The sequence below is a fragment of the Hyperolius riggenbachi genome, chromosome 3 (genome assembly GCF_040937935.1).
Source record: "Hyperolius riggenbachi isolate aHypRig1 chromosome 3, aHypRig1.pri, whole genome shotgun sequence".
NCBI classification, from domain to species: Eukaryota; Metazoa; Chordata; class Amphibia; order Anura; family Hyperoliidae; genus Hyperolius; species Hyperolius riggenbachi.
The window spans coordinates 340,561,445-340,585,017 of record NC_090648.1 but is presented as its reverse complement, the minus strand read 5'-3'; the positions used below and the strand labels follow the sequence as shown (position 1 = coordinate 340,585,017).

General features: G+C 42.0%; 1 protein-coding gene across 7 annotated transcripts in view; it reads right to left on the bottom strand.

Annotated features, from left to right (window-relative positions):
• Positions 1–23,573, bottom strand: part of LOC137563885 (uncharacterized) — a 348,893-nt gene that overhangs the window by 297,297 nt on the left and 28,023 nt on the right. For 3 of the 7 annotated variants that reach the window (XM_068276931.1, XM_068276934.1, XM_068276932.1), the window contains exon 1: positions 5,288–5,478. The exons of 3 other annotated variants lie outside the window; for them this stretch is intronic. In XM_068276931.1, the coding sequence (XP_068133032.1) occupies positions 5,288–5,443 (156 nt within the window). In that variant the 5' untranslated portion in view covers positions 5,444–5,478. Of the gene's footprint in view, positions 1–5,287; positions 5,479–21,744; positions 21,881–23,573 lie in introns of those variants that run through there. One more of the 7 variants, XM_068276933.1, reaches the window with a different exon arrangement.

The following is a 23,573-nucleotide window of genomic DNA, read 5'->3' as shown; positions in this document are numbered from 1 at the left end:
AAGCAGGAGCACTTCAGGTAGCCAGTGAGCTGCCTCTCAAGCATGTGGGGGTGCAGCGGCTGTGTTGAGCCACAGTTGCCATTAAAAGCCACAGTGCTGCGCCCGGTGACATATGTTCCACCTTACCCACCCATAGCCACGCCTCTGCTCAGAACTGAGTATAAGCATTGAACTCGTATAGCAGCAAGGAGGAGGTGAGTGTTAGGAAAGGTAAGGGGAAGCCCAGTATAAGGAAAGCAGAGGGGAATGCTAGTGTTAGGAGTAGTGAGGAGAGACTAGTGTTAGGCATAAAGAGGCAGGGTGGGTTATTGTTAGAATAAGAGAGGGAGGGGGTACAGTAGAAAGATATAACTGAAAAACTATTTTTTAAAGTAGTGTACATTATAACTGTCACCCACAGGGACTGGGAGTGGATGTCTAGGGCAATAGCTCTGGCAAGTTGATAAAGCTGAGCACTTCATATTGTTTCTATGGGAAACCCTGCCATTTTCAGGGGAAGGCCCGTGGTGAAGTGCCGGAGGGGGGACAGCACAAGAGATGAGGAGGGAGAAGCACGGGTTATTGCAGAGGGGGGGGGGGGGGGAGACAGATCTTATGCATATTTTCCAATTCCAGGTGGTGAGTCACTTACTTCTCACTCTGCTCCACTCACTGCATTGGGGGGTGGGGGTTTCTGGTGGCTACCTAATACCCAGGGTCACATCTGGCTTCTTATAGCAGGGATAGAGGATCTTCATCTGGGTACCTGGAGGCACCACTGGCTACCTTTACTGGGGAGGTGGCAAGGGGCTATATCTGGCTATCTTTTCTGTGAGGAGGCTACATCTGGCTAACTATCCCCAGGAGCATTTATGTAAAAAGGTGCAAAGAAAAAAGGGCACCAGAATACAGTTAGTAGAGTAGTAGTTTTACCAATGTTCTACTATAATAAAATATTGGTAATTCTACTGATATCCTTCTACTGTCTGCACCCTAATTCTCACACTAAACCTCCCCATCTGTACCTAACACTAATCAAACTCCACCTATCCCTACACACTAACCACTGTCTATCTACTCCTAACACTAAAAACCCCCTGCTTACTTCTAACACTAACCCTGCCAAGCCAAGCCGTAGTTTAAAAACCCAGTGCATAACTGCTCTCAGCAAGCGACTATATAGCTGCTTAACCCCCCAGAGCAGCAGCCCGGTAACTAAAAAGCCCAGAGTTGGCCACAGTGTAGCCAAACTTCAGGGTATTACTGGTCCCAGTAAGTGGCTATCACACCCCCAGTGCCATTCCTGCAGAGTTTCGTAACACAGTAGCAGAAATCTCTCCCCACTATCTTTTCGTGCACCTTTGGTATCCAAATTTCTGCCTATAGCTAGTACTTCCTTAAATTAACATGGGCGCCTATGGGGTGCCTTAATTTCCCTGGCACCTACGCCATCCAAATTTGCCGGTTCGCCTTGTGGGGCTGCATCTGGCTACTTGTACTGTGGAGGAGGTGGAGGCTGCATCTAATTACCTAATACGGGGGGCTGCATCTGGCTACCTAAGGGGGCTCCTCTGATACCTATACTGGGGGGGGGGAGGCTATTCCTTCCTAATACTGGGGGTTCCTCCTGATACCTATGAGGAGAGGGGCTGCATCAGACTACCTAATACTGAGGGCTCTTCTCTTTACCAATACTGGGTGTCCTATCTGCCTACCTATACTGGTGGGGGGCTATGTCTAGCTACCTAATACTGGGGCTGGTCTGTCTACCTATACAGGGTGTCACATTTGACTATTCATACAGGGTACCTATACCGGGGGCTACCTTATAGTGGGGGGCACCTCTGAGTATAGTGTGCTGTATTCTGCGGGGGGGGGGGGATTTTTTTTTTTACACCCTGGCCCTGAGAGCTAGAGTCCAGTCTTGTGTGTCTATGAGACTTAAGGTCCCTTTCACTGACAATAACCTTACAGTTTGGTCATACCCATGTTGTAACCACACCCACTATTTAACACATCACTTTTTATAACCACACTTGAGTTATAACAAAACAAACATATGCCCATTTTACACTGTGGCATCCTTTTGTGTACCTATATTGGACTGCTGACATTCAAATCCCTGCACAATCTGGGCCATGGATACATGAAGGACTTGCTGAAGCTGCACCACACCTCTCACAACCTCAGATCAGCAAGTTCTATAAACTTGGACACTCCCAGAGTGCACCTCAAAAAAATCTGGAGACAGAGCCTTCTGTCATGCTGCCCCTACTCTTTGGAACTCCCTGCCACACCCAGTAAAGACAGCACCATCCCTGGAGCTATTCAAATCCAGACTGAAAAGCTACCTGTTTAGCCTGGCATTTCCGGACTAATAAAATTCTTCCTCTGTACCACGATGGTCGGAGCTAGGGTTACGTGCTTTGAGTCCTACCGGAGAAACAATGTTATTTGTTGTTGCTGTTTATTGCCTTGGGCCCACATTAGCTTAAGCTGCCCCTATAGGATCAGTTTCAATGGGAATCTAGAACTGCCAAAACCTCAGATAGCGGTTTTATTTCTGTAACTATAATGGGAATGAAAAGATCTGGCGAAACGCAGAAGTAAATGGCACAGCAGCTTGTGAATGTGCTGGCATCATCAGCTTTTGAAGTCTTAGGGACCCGCTGCAAAAGAACAAGGCTGTGTGGCAAATCCTTAACTAACATATGTTAACGTCTCCAAACAAAAGGAAGTGTTTGTCTTTCTAAAATCACCAAACACGCAGCAATGAAAATAAAAATCTCTTTCTTTCACTGAGGCAAAAAGTGAAATTCAATTGTGTTTAATTGAGTCTTTAAAAAGAAACTGGACATTGGGGTTATCCAGGGTCAGATGCTTGCAATGACTTTCTGACTTCTAAAAATGGTTAAGAAAAGGTAGCTAGTATCCCTGCTGGTAAGACTGGCTGCCACATTTGTTTTTCCTCCTTTTCTGCTTTAATTTAATAGCAATCAGCACAATATGGCTGTATTTGTGTGAACAAAGGAATGGGCAGAAGCTACATTTACAGCTCACTGCGGTGTTCCAGCTACAATAGAGCTGTTACTTTGATACTGAATAGTAGCTTGCTAATCTATTCTTGCTGAATTGTTGCAAAACGTAGACAGATGTGTCCTTACTTGTAACTCAAACTTACCTTCTGGCTCCCTATAGACATAAAGTCTACACTATATTTGGTCAAAAATATGAAACTCAGAGTGACTAAGATAAAATGTTACAAGTAACCTGTCCCCAGGTATTTGGATGCACTAATACCACCCATATTCATTTCAAAATAATAGGTATAGTATTGGACAAGGTTTCTGGTCCATTTATTGCCCTAGGCAAAGTAACCAGAGACACACAAACACATACACCTTTACCCCCACATACATACACACAGAATATGCTACTAACACACAGCAATAATTTCTGCAATTATAAAAAAAGAATATTAGGAAGAAATAATACAGTAGCAGATGTACTTTGTCCTGTGCAAGCACTATACTCAATTTTTTGTTGCCAAATATAACGACCACACAGGTAAATAATACCAGTGAAAAGGCTCGTACACAACTTTTCCACATGAGCAACCAGACGAAATGACAGACCGCATGACCAAGCGATTGCCCGGCTTGTATTTTCTGTGCGAACAACTCATTTGTATACTGCGCACACACCGTGAATGAAAAACCCAGGTTTAAATTGATTGGTCCATTTTCAAGCTGCATACATTTGCATAAAATTAGCAAAAATTTGCATCAACTTGGAACAATTTGCATATCTGATCATCCCTACTTAAAACCCATGAATGCCTTACCTTAACCAACCCACCCCACCCCTGCTGCAAAAAACAAGTATTGTCTGCCGCATGGAAACTATTGGTATAAGTACGAAATCTGGGCGCCGAGGCATCCAATAAATAGCAGCCCTGGGGCCGGGCAGCCCCAGTGCCCCATATTTACTGGATGCTGCGTGCACCCTTATTTCATACATATAAGGATAGTTTTAATGAGCACCTATGAAGCGTCCAAACTTGTAATGATAAAAGGGGGAAAGAATTTCCTCCCTCTGTATAAACTATGTTTTTTTTCTATGTGCTTTTAAAGTGTAAATTACTTATAACAGTTTATACAATACTGTAACATGTAACAACAAAAATATGTAATAAACAGAAAACAGTATTGTATATTTTCTCCTTATAGGTGGCCATACACTGGTCAATTTTTTTTTTACTTCAATGTATTACTATAACCGATAAATGAATTGAATGAATCAAAAATCGAGTTGTCATTTTGATGTAGAATTGATTCTTATCGGCCGAATTCTTAAAATGAATTGTTTGAGTATGTCGAGTTATTTCAATCAACGGAACAAGAACCGAGAGCTTTTCATTATGTATTCGATTGAGCTTTACACAATCTGATTCCTCAGGGTACTTATTTTGTAATTGAAAATAATCTCTGATCGATTAAAGGTGAAGAAAAAAATGGAATAAAAAACTTAGTGTATGGGCAAAAAAATCGATTAATGTTCGATCAATTCATTTATTCTGAATAGATTCTAACAATTGATAGGTCAATCGATCGTCCTATAATCGACCAGTGTATGGCCAGCATTAGATTGTAAGCCTATTGTAGGATCCTCCCTTTCCTAGTGTATTCTACATGATCATGTGCTCCTTTCCTATGATTGATTCATACTTGTATTACTAGGCCTACCTAACCAGCCAAAATCACATGATCATGTATCTTGTACCCAGTTTGCCTTGTATAACTGTGCCCTATGTTGTATAACCTTGTTACGTCTGTCCTCCTTTGTATCATTGTATGCATTTCTTGTCCAGTGATGTACTTCCTGCCCAGCAGGGTGTACATCACTGAGTGCAGGGCGGCGCCATGCACATAACCCTGTTGGCACACTCTATGGCAAGGTCATACGAGTGAGGTTTTTGTTGTTGCGGTGCAATGTGGCAGGAGCACACAAAAAATAAGAGTAGAACCAGACTCAAGCTTAACGTGGCCGTACATTTTGGATTTCCAGGGATCATTTAATTCCCCCCCCCCCCCCCTTCCAAAAAACAAAATCTGATCAGTGAACTTCTTTGGACTTTAGATGATATATTGATCAAAAGTTTGTACATCAAAATATAATGAAAAAGCATATTTGATTCTAGTCTGGCCACATGGAGAGCAATAGTTTTATTTTGATTATACTTTTTATCTTTTTAATCTGAAGTCAACATTTTGCTGCTTGCAGTTCAGTGTTTGGTGGTTTGACTCACCTTGGAAAAGTTCTGCATCCTGTAAGGTGCCACTGCTGTAAAATACGGCAATCTGATGTGTCCACGATTTAAGACTAATCTTTCGCACTTCGGTTGTTTCCTCATTAGAAGCACTTTATTGGCTGGATTCAGTGGATTTCTCTCAGAATTCAGCATTGCTCGTGTTCTCTCCACTCACAAACAGCGCAAGACTTTTCTAACTTATTTGTGGTGTCTCATCTCACCTGCATCCAAGGCAACAAGTGATGATGAGTATTGAGTAAGCCCTGAGTAAAAAATTAAATGACAAGCAGATTCGGTCAAGCATCAGGACACCGGTTTTAAATCACTGGGACGTAAAAAGACAGAAGTTTCTATACACAAAGGTTCCCAGACCAAAAAGACATTTACACAGCTGAAAGATATTGCCTGTAAATCATAAACTAAAAGGAACAGTTACCAGGCGTCTGAAGGGAACCAAAGCAGGAAAGCAATGCAAGCTGCTTCATTGTAAATTACAGTGTATTTTCATTTTCTTATTCCTTTAGTACCATTACTTGCGTAGAGTGTCACGGAGCGCGACGTGGAATGTAGCTCCGTGACTCTCTATGCATGTAATGGTACTGAAGTGCTTTGAACAGCATTATCAGGGTTTTCAAATAAGGAAACCCAGATTCGAAAAAGCAACACTATATACAACTAAGTCTTGACTACTAATTCCCCATTTGTTTATGCGAATGCACATCTAATGCAAGTCAATGGCATCACATTTGACTTCTAATTTTGAGCACATTTTTGGAAGGAAATGTTATGCAGAAAAAATTCAGGACGGCAAGTATACTTTTTCTTTTGAAACAGACATTGTGGTTCACATTTCAAGACAAGCCAATGGGAAATTCAAATTTTAGAATTAGCAATGCGAAAAATGCATGTGAATTTGAAGTTTAAGTGTCTAGAACCATACGCTCTTATAGTATGTCTAGAGAGGTCTTTCTCTACCGTTTTATCTTTGACTACATATCATATTGTTGGTTGCAGTATTATCATTTTTTTATTTGGTTTTATACATGTTTTTTAATTTACTCTAGACTCTCCTGTAGTAGAGTCTTACCACAGGTCGCCTTTATGGATCCTTTTCAGCTGACTGTATGTGATATGATGTATGAATTATTTATGCAGGAGACTAAGAATACGTGTGGTTGCAATATATGGTGGCTGCAGCAACATGCATGATTATTTTTATAATCATTATTGCATATTACGCTGGTAATGTCTTAACAAGCATTTATTATACTGCTATGAAATGTGTAGGCAGGTAGCAATGCTAATTCTCAGTTTTGATTGAATTTCTCATAAGTTTTGCTGTGTTTGGCTGCAGAAGTGTCTTATTGGTCTTATTTTTATGTGAGTGTTTTTGGGGATCATACTTCACCCAATAGGTTGTACCATTTTAACAGTCACATCCATTTATGTTTAATTGTTAAGTTGATTTTTTGGGCTCTGCTGCACTCGTCTGCAGTAGTGTCGTATTTTGTACTTGTAATTTTTATCTTTGTTTGAACGTTTCATTGGAGATGCTATAGGTTTCCCTGAAAAATCACTATCGCTAATGATTACCAATGCTATATGTATTGCATTATGACCATAGCAATATGAATTTATGCTTTTAAATATTTAAATATGTATTTGTTAAACCTGCAGACACAGTGGTAGATAATGACATGTGTTGATATCTATAAGCCTGCAAAGCATTTTTGTGGCCAAAAGAGTCATTTAACACTAATAGGTGTTTAAGAAATATATTGTATTAAACTGGAGATAGTTTTTATAAATTATTGAATAAAAGTGAAGTTTTAACGAAGCTCCTAGGCAACTTGGTTGCTAAGGGCGCTCCTCTATTTCTAGCAGCCGTCCTGCCGCATTCGTCACCAGAAGAAGGCGCGGCTAAGCGCCAAAACCGGTAGGGACGTTAGACAGCATTCATCGCCACTCCCCCTGCCAGACAGATGTGCTCCCCGTGATTCCAACTATACTGTCGGCCCTGGCCAGGCTGATAAAGTTGGCGGAGACCTGCTGGTGGCTTATAGCAAGGCGAATACTTACTCTTTACAATTGTGAGTGCAGTTAATGCACTATCTTCCCCCTCCCTTTCGGTGTTTCTCTATATAGTTCCTGGCACCACCCAGTCCTAGAGAGCTGCACAATCCAAATAGTGCAAGATTTAAAGAGCCATTGTTTTTGCTTTATTGAGCGCAAGTTGATTCATCTGTTTTCTATGTGAAGTTTAAGTGTACCTGAGATGACTGGAAAAAAGAAATGTATACATACCTGGGGCTTCCTCCAGCCCCCTTCATGCTGATTTGTCCCTCGCCATCGTGTTTCGCCTCCTGGATCCTCTGCTACAGCTCCCGGTAATTCGGCCTGTCGGGGTGCAGTGTGCATGCGCAGCCTGGCTGCATGCCCCATGCTTGGTAGCATTCTGTGCTTGCACAGCACCACTACTGTGCAGACGCAGAACACTACCGGTGAAGGGGCGCGTGGCCAGGCTGCACATGCACACTGCACCCCGACTGGCCGAATTACCAGGAGCTGTAGCAGAGGATCCAGGATGCAGAAGAGGCCAAGGAAGGACCGATCAGCCTGAAGGGGGTTGGAGGAAGCCCCAGGTATGTATATGTTACCACCAGAACTCGAACTTTGACCACTTCGGGTTCTGGTCGGCCAGAATGCAAAGTGGCTGTGCTACTGCGGCCAATGTTAGAAATGAATTCATTGCAGTGGCTCCGGCTCCTCCCCCTGCCTCCCTCCTCTATCTTTCCATAGAGTCCCATCCTCTCACCACTGGCAGCTGGTATCCCTACCCACCCTGTATCTCCCCCCCCCCCTCGCCCACTTCCCCCCTACCGTTCAACTAACCAGTCATTTACCTAGGATGACATCTGCAAGAGGGAAGTTTCCTTTCACACTGTATTCCTTGTACTCTGTTCACAAGGAGATGCAATTTATCCAAAAGTGGCCACTAACGATACACATTTAACAGTGTCATGCGGCGGGTTCAGTCAAAATAATGTACACACAGCATGTTCTGTGTTTACTGGACAACACACGTGATTACAGTGGCAGTAAAGCATACTTTCCTTGTACTGAGTGCTTCACTGTATGCATTGCATGACAATCCTAACGCGAGAAGCAAATTTTCGCCACTGTGTGAAAATAGCCATAGAACTGTTCTTAGCTATTATTTATGGAATTCTTATACACTGCTAGTTCCACTGAAAAAAGGAGGGATGGTAATTTTAACATCTAAATGGGCCCTGCTGATAAGCATAACAAAGGAGGCCTGAATAGTAAACAAAAGGAAGGCAGGTGCTATTAATGTTCTAATTACCACACTGGAACCTGCCGCACCTCGATAACTGTGATAGGGCTCTCACTGCTCCTGTGACAGGATGCAGTTTTCATGTGACGCAATGTGCAACAGCACACACACAGTGTAAAAGGGGCCTAATATTATGGGTTTGTTAAGTGGGTTTAGTGAGTGAAGTGCATCTGCCCTGTGTATCCGCGGCGCTATAGAATAGAATCTGCTACTAGTGCTTGCAAAACTAATGCTGGGAATACACTGTTTGTTTCTGCCGCTGATAGATGGCTCGATAGATCATTTCCGACATGTCCGATCTCCCGTTCAATCGTTATCACCACTCGATTTCTGATAGAAGTGAATGGAAAAAGATTTTAAAAAAACGAGCGGAAGATAAGAGAATCGAGCGGCAAAAACGATTGAGTGGAGAATCGAGCGGCAGAAACGAACAGTGTATTCCCAGCATAATGCTAGGTACACACAATGCAATTTTTTGACAGATTTCCTGTCAGATTGATTATTTCCAACGTGTCCTATATGATTTCCAATTGATTTTTCAAACAATTTTCCGTTCACTTCTATGACAAATCTCAAAAAAAGAAAAAAACGATCGGGAATCAGATCAGACATGTTGGAAATAATCAATCTGGCAGTAAATCTGTCAAAAAAATTGCATCGTGTATGCCTAGCATTATGAATGTAGGCTACAATCTTATTTCCAAAATAAGGGGAAGGGGTGGGGGCTGGGGGAGGCTAGAAATGGCCCTGAATGAACCTGTTATGTAAGAGCAATGTAGAAAATACACTTCTCTTTACATATTCTGCTATTGTTAAGCTACCAGCTGTGGTAAAACCGTGTTATGTCATGAAGTACTTTATGTAACAGTACAGCGGAACAGGACTCAGACACGGGTGCCCTCTGCATTGCTTGGTGTCTGATCATTGCAGCACATATTCTAGTTAGAGAGGAAACTGTTCTTATGAATTGGTGATTTTCAGGTCTAGATATGTCCCAATTCAGCCACACGAAAGAACAATTTGATGGAAGTATCAATGCACTTATTGTTAGGGGAGATTTCCGGGCTTCCGTTACAGTTTGTGCAGACTTCCAAGAACTAATGCTGGGTGAATTTTTGCTTGTGCAAATATAATAATGTCACACACAGCACTTATCCTTCTCTGAGTGCACTTACACGACTACATCTCCCTCAGTTATGCCTAATGCAGCAAGTATTCATACTGGAGCTGCAGTGCCATCAGCCAGGGGTAATGAGGCATGAATTTCAAGATATATGACAGAATGGCAGCGGATAGTATGCTGACCCAAGCTTTGGGGGGCAAGTAACACATAAATCAGTCCGTACTCTCCCCCTTCCCTCTCTAGTCACTGAATCATGCACATGGCTCCCTTCTCCCTGCTATGATCCATCAGGTATGTATTATTATTGATTTATAAAGTGCCAACATATTCTATGCATGTTCAGAAATGTACACAGCCTTATATGAGGTTGGAATGAGGCAGAACCTGGACATACATCAGAACAGGGCACCAGGAAATTTGGGCGCCCAGTAATCTTGATAGTAGAATATTGGTAAATTTAACATTATTTTACTATTAAAGGATACCCGAGATGACATGTGACATGATGAGATAGACATGGATATGTACAGGGCCTAGGCACACAAATAACTATGTGGTGTTCCTTTTTTCCTTTGTCTGAAAGAGTTAAATGTCAGGTATGTAAGTGGCTGACTCAGTCCTGACTCACACAGTAAGTGACTACAGTGTGACCCTCACTGATAAGAAATTCCAACTATAAAACACTTTCCTAGAAGAAAATGGCTTCTGAGAGCAGGAGAGAGATAAAAAGGCTCAATAGTTCATAGATTTTAGCTGTGGCATACTTCAATAAATGTGTCATTGAGCAAAAACAATAAAACAGTTAAAAAATAAGATTTAAACATAAAATAAAACTATGGAATATCTTAAAAAGTCATTTTTAGGAGAAGGAAGATGGATACAATCATTTATTTCATTAGTTTATGTTCACCTCGGGTATCCTTTAACCACTCTTGTGGCCAAAAAGTAAAACTACAACTAAATGTAAAAAAAAAAAAAAAATCAACACATTTACAAAAAAAAAAATACCCTCCCAAAAATACCCAAATAAAATGTTTAATTAAAAAAATAAAAACATTACAATAAAAAAAAACATGTAAATATTTACCTAAGGGTCTAAACTTTTTAAATATCAATGTAAAGAAGAAATATTTCTATTTTTTTAAATTATAAGCTTGTAAATAGTGATGGATGCAAAACGGAAAAAATGCACTTTTATTTTCAAACAAAATATTGTTCGCCATACAACGTAATAGGGACATAATTTAAACGGTGTAATAACCAGGACAAATGGGCAAATACAATTCGTGAGTTTCAATTATGGAGGCATGTATTATTTTAAAACTATAATGGACGAAAACTGACAAATAATAAATTTTTTCATTTTTTTTTTCCTTATTCTTCATGTTAAAATGCATTTACAGTAAAGTGGCTCTTAGCAAAATGTACGACCCAAAGAAAGCCTAATTGGTGGCGGAAAAAAACAAGATATAGATCAGTTCATTGTGATAAGTAGTGATAAAGTTATAGGCTAATGAATGGGAGGTGAACATTGCTCGGATGCATAAAGTGAAAACGGCTGAGGGCTGAAGTGGTTAAAGAGAATCAATTGCCAAAAAATGATATTGTAATAATATTGAAATGATAATGGTATTAAATACCAATATTTTACTATAGCTAAACGTAAACCTATTCGCACACTGGACCCTCCCACTACTGATGCCTAACCTTAACCAACTAGCCCACGCCCAACCTTAACTGCCCCTGCAAACACACACACACCCACCCCTAAACTTAACCCTTTGCATCTCCTGATGAAAGGTCCCCTGGAATCCCCACTGTTCAGTGCCTGCAGCTATTGGTTCTGCTTCACTTCCAGTATTGTAGCCAAAGATGTCAGCAGCTGCTACAGAGATGGAGAACACTATTCCCCCTAAATGCTGCTGACCAAAAGTAGGTCTTAAAGGGGAACTTCAGCCTAAACAAACATACTGTCATCAAGTTACATTAGTTATGTTAAGTAGAATAGATAGGTCATATCATCTCTTACCCACCCTGTTTTAAAAGAACAGGCAAATGTTTGTGATTCATGGGGGCTGCCATCTTTGTCATGGGGCAGCCATCTTTTTGGTTGAAAGGAGGTGACAAGGAGCAGATTACCCCTCCCAGCTGCACGCGCTAGGGTTCAAATGTCAAATTCAAAATGTAAAAAAAAAAATTGCACCTAAACAGCAGAACGAGAACAACAAAATCAGAAATCCCATCATGCTTTGCACAGCATCAGGGGAAAAAAGCCTGGGCAGTTTTCCTCTGTGCAGCTAAAAAGGAGGCTTGTATAAGAGAAACAAAGTTCTTATGCTGTGAAACTGTTAAACACCAAGCCTTTTCAGTGCTGCTGAGTCGATTTTTAGTCCGGAGGTTCACTTTAAAGAGGACCTGTGACACACACACACACACACACACTGCTACATAGGGGATGCAAATCTCAAAGTGGCAATTTTAAGATAATTTACCACTTAAGCCCAACTGGACGAACATTCTCGTTCAATTGGGCTGCGCGCACTCCAGCAGGCCGTGAGTGCTCCCGCCGCCGGCCCGTTAGCTCAGCGATCAATGAATGGGATTATAGATCCCATTCACTGATTGAAGCCCCTCTTAACAGAGGCTGCTGTTTTTCTGATTCAAAAAAGCTTCTCGTCCTCCTAATGCATCCTGGAAGCCTGATCATACGCTTCCAGGACTTTTTGTGGCCAAATAGTAAAAATACACCTACATCTATTTTGTATTAAACAAATGCATTATTTTACAATTAAAATTAGCGGTTTACCTCAGACACCACAAATTACCCAAACAAATTTTTTTATATAAAAAAAAAAAAAAAATTACAATTAAAACAAACAAACAACAAAGAGTTACCTAAGGGTCTGAACTTTTAAATAAGCATGTCAAAGGAGTATATTAATATAATTTTTTAAATTTTGGGCTTGTAAATAGTGATGGACGCACATTGAAAAAATGCACCTTTATTTCCAAATAAAATATCGGCGCCATACATTGTGATAAGGACATAATTTACATGGTGTACTAAGCGGGACAAATGGGCAAATGAAATACTTGGGTTTTAATTACAGTAGCATGTATTAACTTCAAACTATAATGGCCAAAACTGAGAAATAATGATTTTTTTCCCATTTCTTTCTTAATATTCCTGTTAAAATGGATTTAGAACAAAATAATTTTTAGCAAAATGTATCACCCAAAGAAAGCCTAATTGGTGGCGGAAAAAACAAGATATAGACCAATTAATTGTGATGAGTAGTGATAAAGTTATTGGCAAATGAATGGGAGGTGAAAGTTGCTCAGATGTAAAAAATAAACAACCTTCGGGCTTAAAGAGAGTCTGAAGCCATAATAAAAATGGCTTTTTGCTTATATATAGCAGGGGCATGTGTGCCCCTGCTAAAACGCCGCTATCCCGCGGCTGAACGAGGGTCCTTTCCCCTCCAAATCCCGCCCTGCAAAATCACGACCAACTTGGTCGTAGATTTTGCTACCCCTGTGCGCTTCCGTGTGAGGCAAGACTATGAGCTGCAGCCCTGCCTCACACGCGTCTATCAGCGGCTGATCTCCGCCTCTCCCCCGCCCCTCTCAGTGAAGGAAGACTGAGAGGGGCGGGGGAGAGGCGGAGATCCGCCGCTGATAGACGCGTGTGAGGCAGGGCTGCAGCTCATAGCCCCGCCTAACACAGAAGCGCTCCCTGAGCAGCACAGGGGGGGATTTGGAGCGGAAAGGACCCTCGTTTAGCCACGGGATAGCAGCGTTTTAGCAGGGGCACACATGCCCCTGCTATATATAAGCAAAAAAGCCATTTTAATTATGGCTTCAGACTCTCTTTAAGTGGTTAAAGTAAATACTAATAAACTTAGTTGAAGCAAATCTGAACCAAAGATAAACTCATGAGATAAACAACTATAGCCTTGGTCCAAATTGAACGTTTAACTTTAACAGCAGTTTTTTAATGCTTTTTGGCTCGCACAAAAACAGCAAAACTGGCATTTAAAGCCCTGAATTCTTAACCCTTATAGTGAGAAAAAAATAAACACAATCTAGTTCTGCACAAGACTGGGAGTGATCACACAAATTTGCATTTTAAACTTTTTTACAGGAAGAAAAACCTCTGTTGTGCCTTCTAAATTCTAGTGGTGTTCTGCCCCCATGTTAAGTCATTAGGTATGGTTGTCCCATTAGGTATGGTACCCTCGAGACTGCGGTTTCACCAATGAGGACCAGGAAGATTTTGGAAGGGTGTTTGCTGAAGTCCACAATTACTGCAACAGTTTATGCCGCATTGAGGATAAGCTTGTTGTCCTCGCACCAGTTGCATATGCTCTCAGTCTCCATTGCTCTCCATTGATGTCGATGAAACCGATGATAATTGTGTCGTCGGCAAATTTAAAGCAACACTATCGATTAACATGTTTTTTTTTCAATTGAGATAGGAATTGTTTGGGAAGTGCTAATAATTACGAGTGTATACATTTCACTGCTTATCTGTTCGTTTTCTGTTGTCAAATCTGACAGACCAGTGAACAATGAGGGAAGAGGAATCCCTCACACTACATCTGTTAACCCTGTGTGCGGAAAAGCGCTCACTGGCAGCTGCATTTCTCTGACCGAACTGTCTGCAGAGAGCACAGAAAATTTATCTTATGTGCAACATAAACATTTGTAATGGTGTGTGAAACCTGACATCGCAGCTTTTCATATACTGTAACTCTGCAGTCTGACAAAAGAGTGTAATATTGAAACAGAGATTCGCCTATGCAAATGAAACATTCCAAAATCTACACACAATTAATTATAGCTTTTGCCTGTGAAATTTAAGATGAAAATTAGGAAAACGTTTATACAGCTACCTAGACATTATTTGTACATTGTCATTTTAGAACACTTGGTTTGATAGTGTTCCATTAATGACCTTAACGGTGTCAGCAGGTTCGGTACAGCTGTTGGTGTACAGGGAGAACAGGAGTGGGGACAATACACAACCTTGCAGTGCACCTATGTTGGTGGCTCTCTCGCGGGATGAACTTTAACCAAGCTTAACCTGTAAAGTTCTGGTGGAGAGGAAGTCATTGACCCATAGAGTGGAGTCAAGTCCAAGTTGTCCAAGGTTGGTGAGCAGGATGTCCGGACACATGGTGTTGAAGGCAGAGCTTAAGTTCAGGCCAGAAACCGCTCATCTTTTCAGGATACATCCCAAATCTTATACACCAATAAGAAGGGATTAAGCATATATGTCTGCAAGTATAGGATAGCGAGTTTTTGACCTCCTGGAAGGGAATAAGCATCTATGTCTAACAAAATTTGTAACCAAGTCCTATGAATATAGTGGGCGGGGCAAACTTTATTAATGAATAAAGAAACTTAAACAAAAACATTGTTAATATAAATATTAGACAGCCAACATCCAGATATTAAGATATAATGGAAACTAGCAGTTCCTCACTGCATCATTAAAAACCTGTGCTGAGGCAAATCACAGCACCCATGAAGTCGAGAGGATTCCCAATTTTGTATTGGGAGGAGGGGACTTCATAATCTTATGTGGGTGCGGGAGGGAGGTAATAAATAAATAATATCATATGAATGGCTAAGTTTCATTATTTGTGAGAGACAGAAAGGGTCACCTTAAGCACAGCTCAGGATTAGCCACAATAAAATGGACCACAAAAGAAAATGGTAATCAAGTTACAGCTGTCATAATAATGCATTGTTTCACAAATCTGATTATAGCTCATTATGAGTGAGTGAAAGAATCATACTTTTAAAAGGCTAAGGAGAGGCTATAGGAGACTCACATGGGCCAAACAATACCAGTGTGACATGTCTCAGCACAATTTCCATTTAAACTCGCCCCACAACAATACTTTGATGTCATTACAGAGTAATTATGCATATCAGCAAAAAAAAAAGAAAAGAAAAAAAACTGGCCCTGAAGCATTAACCATTTCTTATAAACTAACTCTCCTTATCCAATTTTTTACCTTAAAGGGAACCAGAGATGAACGATTCACACAAAATAAACATATCAGTTGATAGCTTGTAAAGAATAAATGCTCTACCCGATAATTTTGCCACTCTGGTGTGCCTTTTTGAGTGCTTTTTATGCATTATTGCTCCAGGAAATATCCAATATGGCCGCCGGCTCATATTCCTTCTGTTCCAGGTTATGAGGTGTTCTGGATGTGCTGTATAGGCTATATGAGACTATAGACAAGAAGGGCTGCTGTAGGCTTTCATCTGTGTTTTTCAACTTCATATTCTGGCATGCTGTGTGGCTGCCTGTAGGAAGTGTCTCTCATAGTAATGAAACTGCATACAGTAGATAATAATGATGACTGGCTGCACAGACAGAGCACACAGATCACACAGCCACACTTGTCTGTTAGACAGATTTTTCCTGAAGCATCAGCCCCTCCCACATCATCACAGCTCTCAGTATGTAAAGCATGAAATTTGAGCCAGGAGGGGGAAGGCTTGGGCTTGAAAACACTCCACAGAAGAGTGACTCAGCTATAATGATTCCAGGTCAAACCTCGACTGAATAGTCGGTGGATTCTTATCACAGTTGATAACAGATAGATTAGACTGAGAACAATAAAACTAAAAGCAGGGTAGGTGTTTACTGTCATGTTCCCACTGATAAATGTAATAAAATACATGAGGGTGCTTCGTCTCTGGTTCTCTTTAATAAAGTAGCATTTCAGTGGCACTGCAAGTAAAAATCACTCAAAGCAAGCTGTCTGTCTCTAAAAAGTTTGATATATTTTCACCATATTTTTTAAATTTCCCTAAATATTGAAAACAATAGAAACATTTGCAATAGTTAAATCAGCAAAAGTAAGAGACACGGTGTAATAGATAGCGGAGATACCGCCGCAGAGACAAGCGGCATGGCGGCTATCTCCGCGTATCAGCCAGCGGCCTCTGCCGCGCGGTTACATGCTGAGACTTTGCCTGGTCCTTCTATTGCTCACAGGCTAAGGGCTATGCGCGCGCGCGCGCGAGCCGAGCGACAGGACCTTTATGCATCTAGAAGGGGAGTCAGCTGACGCGCGGTCAGCTGATTCCAGCCAGTGTCCGGATTGGCTGAGTGACTGGGGCGGCGCTGTGGAACATGGTTGGGTATATATAGGACAGGCCTGTCAGTAGCTCCTCGTCTGCTGTTGCAAATGCTATCGTGTTAGCGCTCAGACCCTAGTCAGATCCCAAAGTGTGCTAGAACCGGCCGGAGTCGGGGATCCACACTTAGCCAGATTCTGTTGATAGCTTAAAGTACTAATTGCATTGTTTATTTGTTATGACTTTCTGTTTACTCTGACTATCCTCCCGTTTGTTGATTCTGTACCTCAGCCATCTGATTCACGTTGCCGACCCTGCTTGTTATTGACGCTGAATCAGTCTTCCGTTTCTGTACTGTACCTGTCCGCTCGTTGCCTACTCTGCCTGTCTGACCTCACTACCCGCACCAGTGGGCCTAGCCACTGGTGAGGGAAATTACTGTCTATATCATCTACTCCTAGGCTGCAGTACTGTCTGTATCATCCACACCTAGACTACAGTACCGTCTGTATTACCAACTCCTAGGCTGCAGTACTGTCTGTATCATCTACTCCTAGGCTGCAGTATTGTCTGTATCATCCACACCTAGACTACAGTACCGTCTGTATTACCAACTCCTAGGCTGCAGTACTGTCTGTATCATCTACTCCTAGGCTGCAGTACTACCTGAATCACCTGCTCCACAGGTGATCAGTTGTTTAGCTCAGGTTGTATTATCTTCTACTTGCGTTTGTGCTTCCAACACTCTCGGCTGCAGCACGGTCTGACTCACCTGCCCAATAGTGAGCACCGGCTGCAGTACTGTCTGGGTCACCCGCTCCTCGGGTGAACCCGCTCATCCTAATTACTGTTACACCAAACACTATCTCACATTGGTAGTCTTGTATCTGGCTATAATAGCATTATTGGTGATCCTGCAGATCACCACATAATCAGGTATAGCATCTGTATTATTGGTGATACTGCAGATCACCAATAATCAGAAAAACTGTTAGCTGACACAAATCGTTACACACGGTAAAAAGAACAAGCTATAGGCTCACTATACACAAGCGGTTTTGGGTGCATGCCTGGCTTTCATGGGCATAAAGAGATGACTTGCATATTCGGGAGTGATGCATCATGGGAAACCACAGTTGCTTGCTTAAAGAGAACCTGAACTGAAAATACAAAAGTCAAAATAACCATACACAGGTCATACTTATCTTCTGTGTAGTCTACCACTTTCTCCTCTCCTGTGTCCCATTTGTCCACTGTGATCAATTTCTCTGTCCTCCATTTTAAAAATGGCCATTACCCCATAACAACTTCCTTGTCAGCACACTGTTAAACTGTAATATCACCCACTTAAGCCATAGGGAAACATGGAAATTACCTTGCACATTCAGTTGTAACTGACAGCAACTGTTATATTTCAGTTCTGACAAAATATTGTCAGAACTGGAAGGGATCAATGTAAGAAGAAAATGGTGAGCCTCTGAGAGGAACTGATGGCGAGGTTAATATGTAATATTCATTTGCAGCTACGTCATGTGTTATTTTAAATAATTGTCCTCGCTTCAGGTTCCCTTTAAAGCTGAATTATCGCAAATACTGTGTAGGCAAAATTATATTTAGCGTTGCTTTTTAGTATAAGGGCTTTTAGGGCTGTTTTAGCCCTTATACTGTCCTAGTGGTAATGGGTCACCATGAGCTCTTTGTAATAATTAAAACATTAGAAGTATAGAAAACCTACTATACACTGGTGTAGTACTGTATACAAAACCTCCTCCAGGAAGATCGCCCTTCTGTGCTCTTTCTCCATTTGCTATAGTGTTTGGAGCGCCAAAAAAGAGATTTTACTACCTTCACATGAATATTTACATTTTTTATTAATAAAAAATAAAAGTTCTTTTTTTTTCATTCAGAGCTCAGAAGCATAACGGGTAGAAAAGTAAAGAGCAACTCTGCAGAGTAAATACCCTGAATGCCGGAGGGGAAAACTTGGCAGGTTGTGGGGTCATCCTTCTAATCATTGATACGCTTGCTCTGTCAGACCTGAGCCTTTTGAAGCAAGGTCAATGCCAAGACCTCTGCTGAGTGTCCTCAGTACAAAATTAATAAGTGTGACAATTTGTGGTCCCTCCCACAAAGGCCTCTAGTCCTGCCAGTTTTTCAATGCAGTAAATAGAGACATCTGGATGGGGGTCTTTTCAGTGCAGTAATTGAAAATGAGCATGGATCAAGTTGTGGCGTGCTGCATTCATAAATCTTGAAGCTTAATTACATTAAAGCAAAAAATGTTGGCGTGGATCTATGGAAACGGCAGATTCTAGTCCATGCGCTGATCATGAATCTTTGAGAAGCTGCTATTTTCATCTTCTAGTCAAACAATCATGGAAGAGGGTACATTAGTCTGGAGCATAAAGCACACTTGAGCTAGGACATAACAGGAGTCCATTTACCCAGAGCATACGCTGCCTGCAGAGGCCCCATTTACGAATAATTTGTTTTCCTGTCTTCCTGAAAATGAAGTTCTAATGACTGTCATTTATAAGAGAACCCTCAGCTAAATTCTCCTTCACGTGTGTCTTTATCTGCCATGTTATACCTACAGTAAATAACATTATATAATCTGCCTATATACCGAAGTAACATTTTTTAACAAAAGCACAAAGTTATCTTATAGCCTTCCTGGAGAAAGCTGCAGAATGGACACTCTCAGTATACAGCGATAAAGGTTATAAGCCTGCTTAAAGTGTAACCAAAGCTCGGGCACAAAATTAGATTCTTACCTAAAGAGAGGGATGCCTCAGGATCTTTTTGAGGCTTCCCTTGCCACTGAGCGTGCCCCCCCACCTCCTGAAGATTAGTGACAGGGCATTGTCGCTAATCATATCGGGGGCCTGCTTTGTGGCTGCGCATTAGCTGCACGAGCCTGCCTGTGCAATAAGCCAGAGCCATGGGTTATCTGAATGATAAACGTTTCACTAACCTGGGGCTTCTTCCAGCCCCTAGAAGTCTGTTAGAGCGGAACTGTGCCGTGGGACCTGAGTAAGGCCTCCACTCTCTCCTCCATAAGATTGCGAACTGCAGCCGGGATCTTCTGTGCATGTGCGCCTCTTGCGATTGCTCTCCCACGGTTGAGAGAGAATTGAACTGCACAAGCGCACATCACTCCAAGCGAAGGGAGCACGATCAGGGGAGGCGTGCATGCGCAGAAGATCCCGGCCACGGGTCGTAATCTTACAGAGTGGAGAGCGGAGGCCTGGCTCAGAGCGGAACTGTGCCGTGGGATCTAACAGACTTCTATGGGCTGGAAGCAGCCCCAGGGGAGTGAAACGTATCTTTCAGATTGCCAGCTGTATCCTTAAAGTGGAAGATACCGTACAAATGTCTTTTATTTAAAGCAATACTGAAGTGATCCTGTAAAAACAAATTAGATTCTTACCTATGGAGAGAGAAGGCTCTACATCCCATAGAGCCTTCATGGTCCTCTCTCTGTGCCCTCAGTCCATCACTGCCCAGCAATGCAAGTTATTCAACCAACTGGTCTAATACACCTTTAAGAGTCCTTGAGAATGCTTAGGTAGTACATCCTGAGCACTTTTGCAAATTAGCGGGTCCATAATACACTGGCACAAGGGCAGTACGGAGAGACTCATCATCGGATTCCCAGATCCTCTACGACTCCTTCGCTCCTCACTGGGACCCTCTCCAGGGCTCCGATCCCTTCTGTGTACGAGCACAGGCACCAATAAAGTTTGCACCTGTGCAGTGGCATTGAGCCGCCATATACAGGCATCTCCATGCTACAGGCATAAACAGGCCATACTCTGCGCCTGCACAGTACAGCTGCACTAGTACACAAAGGGGAGCGTGACCATAAGCACCATATTGTCATATGCCTTCTAAGGGTCCCAGCTCATGAATGGAGGGGCGCAAAAATATCAGGGAAGCTTCTGGACTATCTAGAGGCTCAGTGGTGTAGCTAAGGACCTGTGGGCCCCAATGCAAGTTTCACATTGGGGCCCCCAAGCACTCTATATATAACAATTGATATGGCGCACCAAAACTTGCCAATGACAACTACAGTGTCAGAGGTGCAAGAAGGCTATGGGAACAGTTTGTTAATGATTACTCCTATTCAAAGTATCCATAGAAGTGATCATTATGAGTACAGAAAAAAAAAAGGGCTAATACTGCAGTTGAGGGAAGGCCTCCCAGTGCCCCTCTGGCCCCAATGCGGTCGCAACCTCAGCACCCCCTGTTGCTATACCCCTGTAGAGGCTTCCGCCTACTGAGGTATCCAAACTTTCTTTTTCTCTCTTCAGGTACAGTTTAATTAAAAGGCATCCAGAGGTCAGGTGCACTTTTAAAAGGATCTGACATTGAAAGCCATACTTCTATCACATTTTTGGGGGGTTAAAATGGGGAGGTTAGAGACAGCTTTCTGCTGTCTGTGCACATGCTGTCCTTTCAGGCACCAAGAAGTACAGAAAAGGAAGTGAAATTACTGCAACAGCGACACCAAGCAGTACATGCTTGACCAGTGGCATAGCTAAGGAGCTGTGGGCCCCGATGCAAGTTTTACATGGGGCCCCCCATGCACTCTATACATAACAATTGATACGGCGTACCAAAACCTGCCAATGGCAACTACAGTGTCAGAGGTGCAAGAATGGGATGGGGAACAGTTTGTTAATACTTACCAATATTAAAAGTATCTATAGAAGTGATTATTATGAGCACAGTACCAACAGGGAGCTAATACTGTAGTTGTGGGAGGGCCCCTCTGGCCCAAGGGCCCCGATGCGGTCGCTACCTCTGCACCCCCTATTGCTACGCCCCTGCATGCTTCCTCACTCTAGTTTCAAAAATAAGTGTATTTACCATTGTCATGTTTCAGATGAGAAGATGCCATTTACTTTCTGTGACATTTGTGATAAACAGGAAATGAAATTATCCAATGGGGTTCCATGCAGCAATAAAAGCCCATCAGAGATTCTAGCACTTCCCTGTGCTCTCTACGACTTTAAGGGGGAAAAAAAGTTTTGTCTGGAGTCAGGATCATAAAGTCTGAAATCAAAATCCACCACACGCCTGCACCGTGAATTAGCTAAGTCTGCATGGAAAGCAGACAGTGGTTCCATGCATGCTTGTGCTTTTTGTGTTCTGTGTCCATTGCCATGACAACAAGGGAGCCAACAAAGCCAGGCTCTTCTGTACTACAGCGATCGGGTCCTCTTCTCTTCCATATTATGTGCTGTGCAATGCAAGGTGCTTCACAGATTAGGACTTCTTAGAGTGGCCACTAATGATCCAAACTTTTTTATCCAATTTTATCAAATCTATAATGGTTTTAGGTAAACTGAGTGAATATATTGAATGGATAATTTAGGCAGTCCCTTAGGATCAGTCTACACGGAGCAATCCGGCGGCTCGATTAGCCGCTGGATCAACTCTGCCGCATCCCCGCGCGTACCCGCTCGTGCGTTGGATTCGATCCCCCCCTCGTCCCCGCCGCTTATCTTCCGCTCGATTCCTGGCTATTGTTCGCTGGCGGGGAACCGGCCGTGGCGAGATCGGACCTGTCGATTCTTATCAATCGAGCCGCATCAGTGGCTGGATTGAAAAGACACATCGTGCTGTGTAGACCCGGCTTTATATTACATAGAAATGGTAAGATTGTATGATGAAAAGGATTGGACCAATAGTGGCCACCATCAATCGTTTAGCTGAACATTTCTAGCTTCTTTCCATTTATTTTACATTTATTGGAAAACATATGGCATACATCTCACTAATAGCGCGCATACATGGTACAATTTTTCATTATTTCCGATTAGATAATTTTGTTTGATTATTCCGATCAAATACAGGTACATTTTTCCAACACGTCCGATTGGATTTTTTTTGATAGTCGTTCATTTTTCTTGGTAAAAAAAAAAAAAAATCTTTTTGATTTTCATTTTATTTGATCATTTTGGTCTAATAAAAGGGAAAATCAAATGTCTTTATTGTACTGTGTACGGGCACCATAAGTAGCAGACAGTGGCAGTTAGGGAAACCATTTGACACCTCTGACAATAATGCAGCCAACATAGAGAGGAACTGTGGTGAAAATAATGTAATTAGTAAAATTGCTTTTTTTTTTTTTTTTACAATATTCAAATTTTAAAATCTTTCCTAAACCTGATTTACATTCTGAAATTTATCACAGGCGGTTCATCTTCACTGCTGGCAGGTGATCTCTGCAAAATGTTTAATTACTGATAAGTGCCGAAGCCGGTACAAAATATACCTGGTCTCCCAGAATGGGGATTCCGCATAGCTAATCAGCCCAGGCTAAACACAATATTCAGCAATATTTAGATATAGGAAGTGTTTCTGATGCTGAAACTAGGAAAATTACCTTCAGACTGGGTATCCTGAATATTTTGTTATAGGTCACTACAGTGCCTCTTTGAGCCCTGCAACCTGTGATGTTCTAGCTGGCCGCTCATATGGTGCTACCTATGCCCAGAAATACCCTACTTCCCACTGGCACTCTGTGTGAATAAAACATTTGATTTGCAATACTGAGGGGTGCGCTGACAAATAATTTCACAACTCGCGCTCCTCACTGCACAACTGCTATCCTTTCCTTCATATTAGTCCTGGTTCTTGAGACTTAATGTAGGTAACAATTAACACATTTTTCTTGAAATATGAAATGGCTT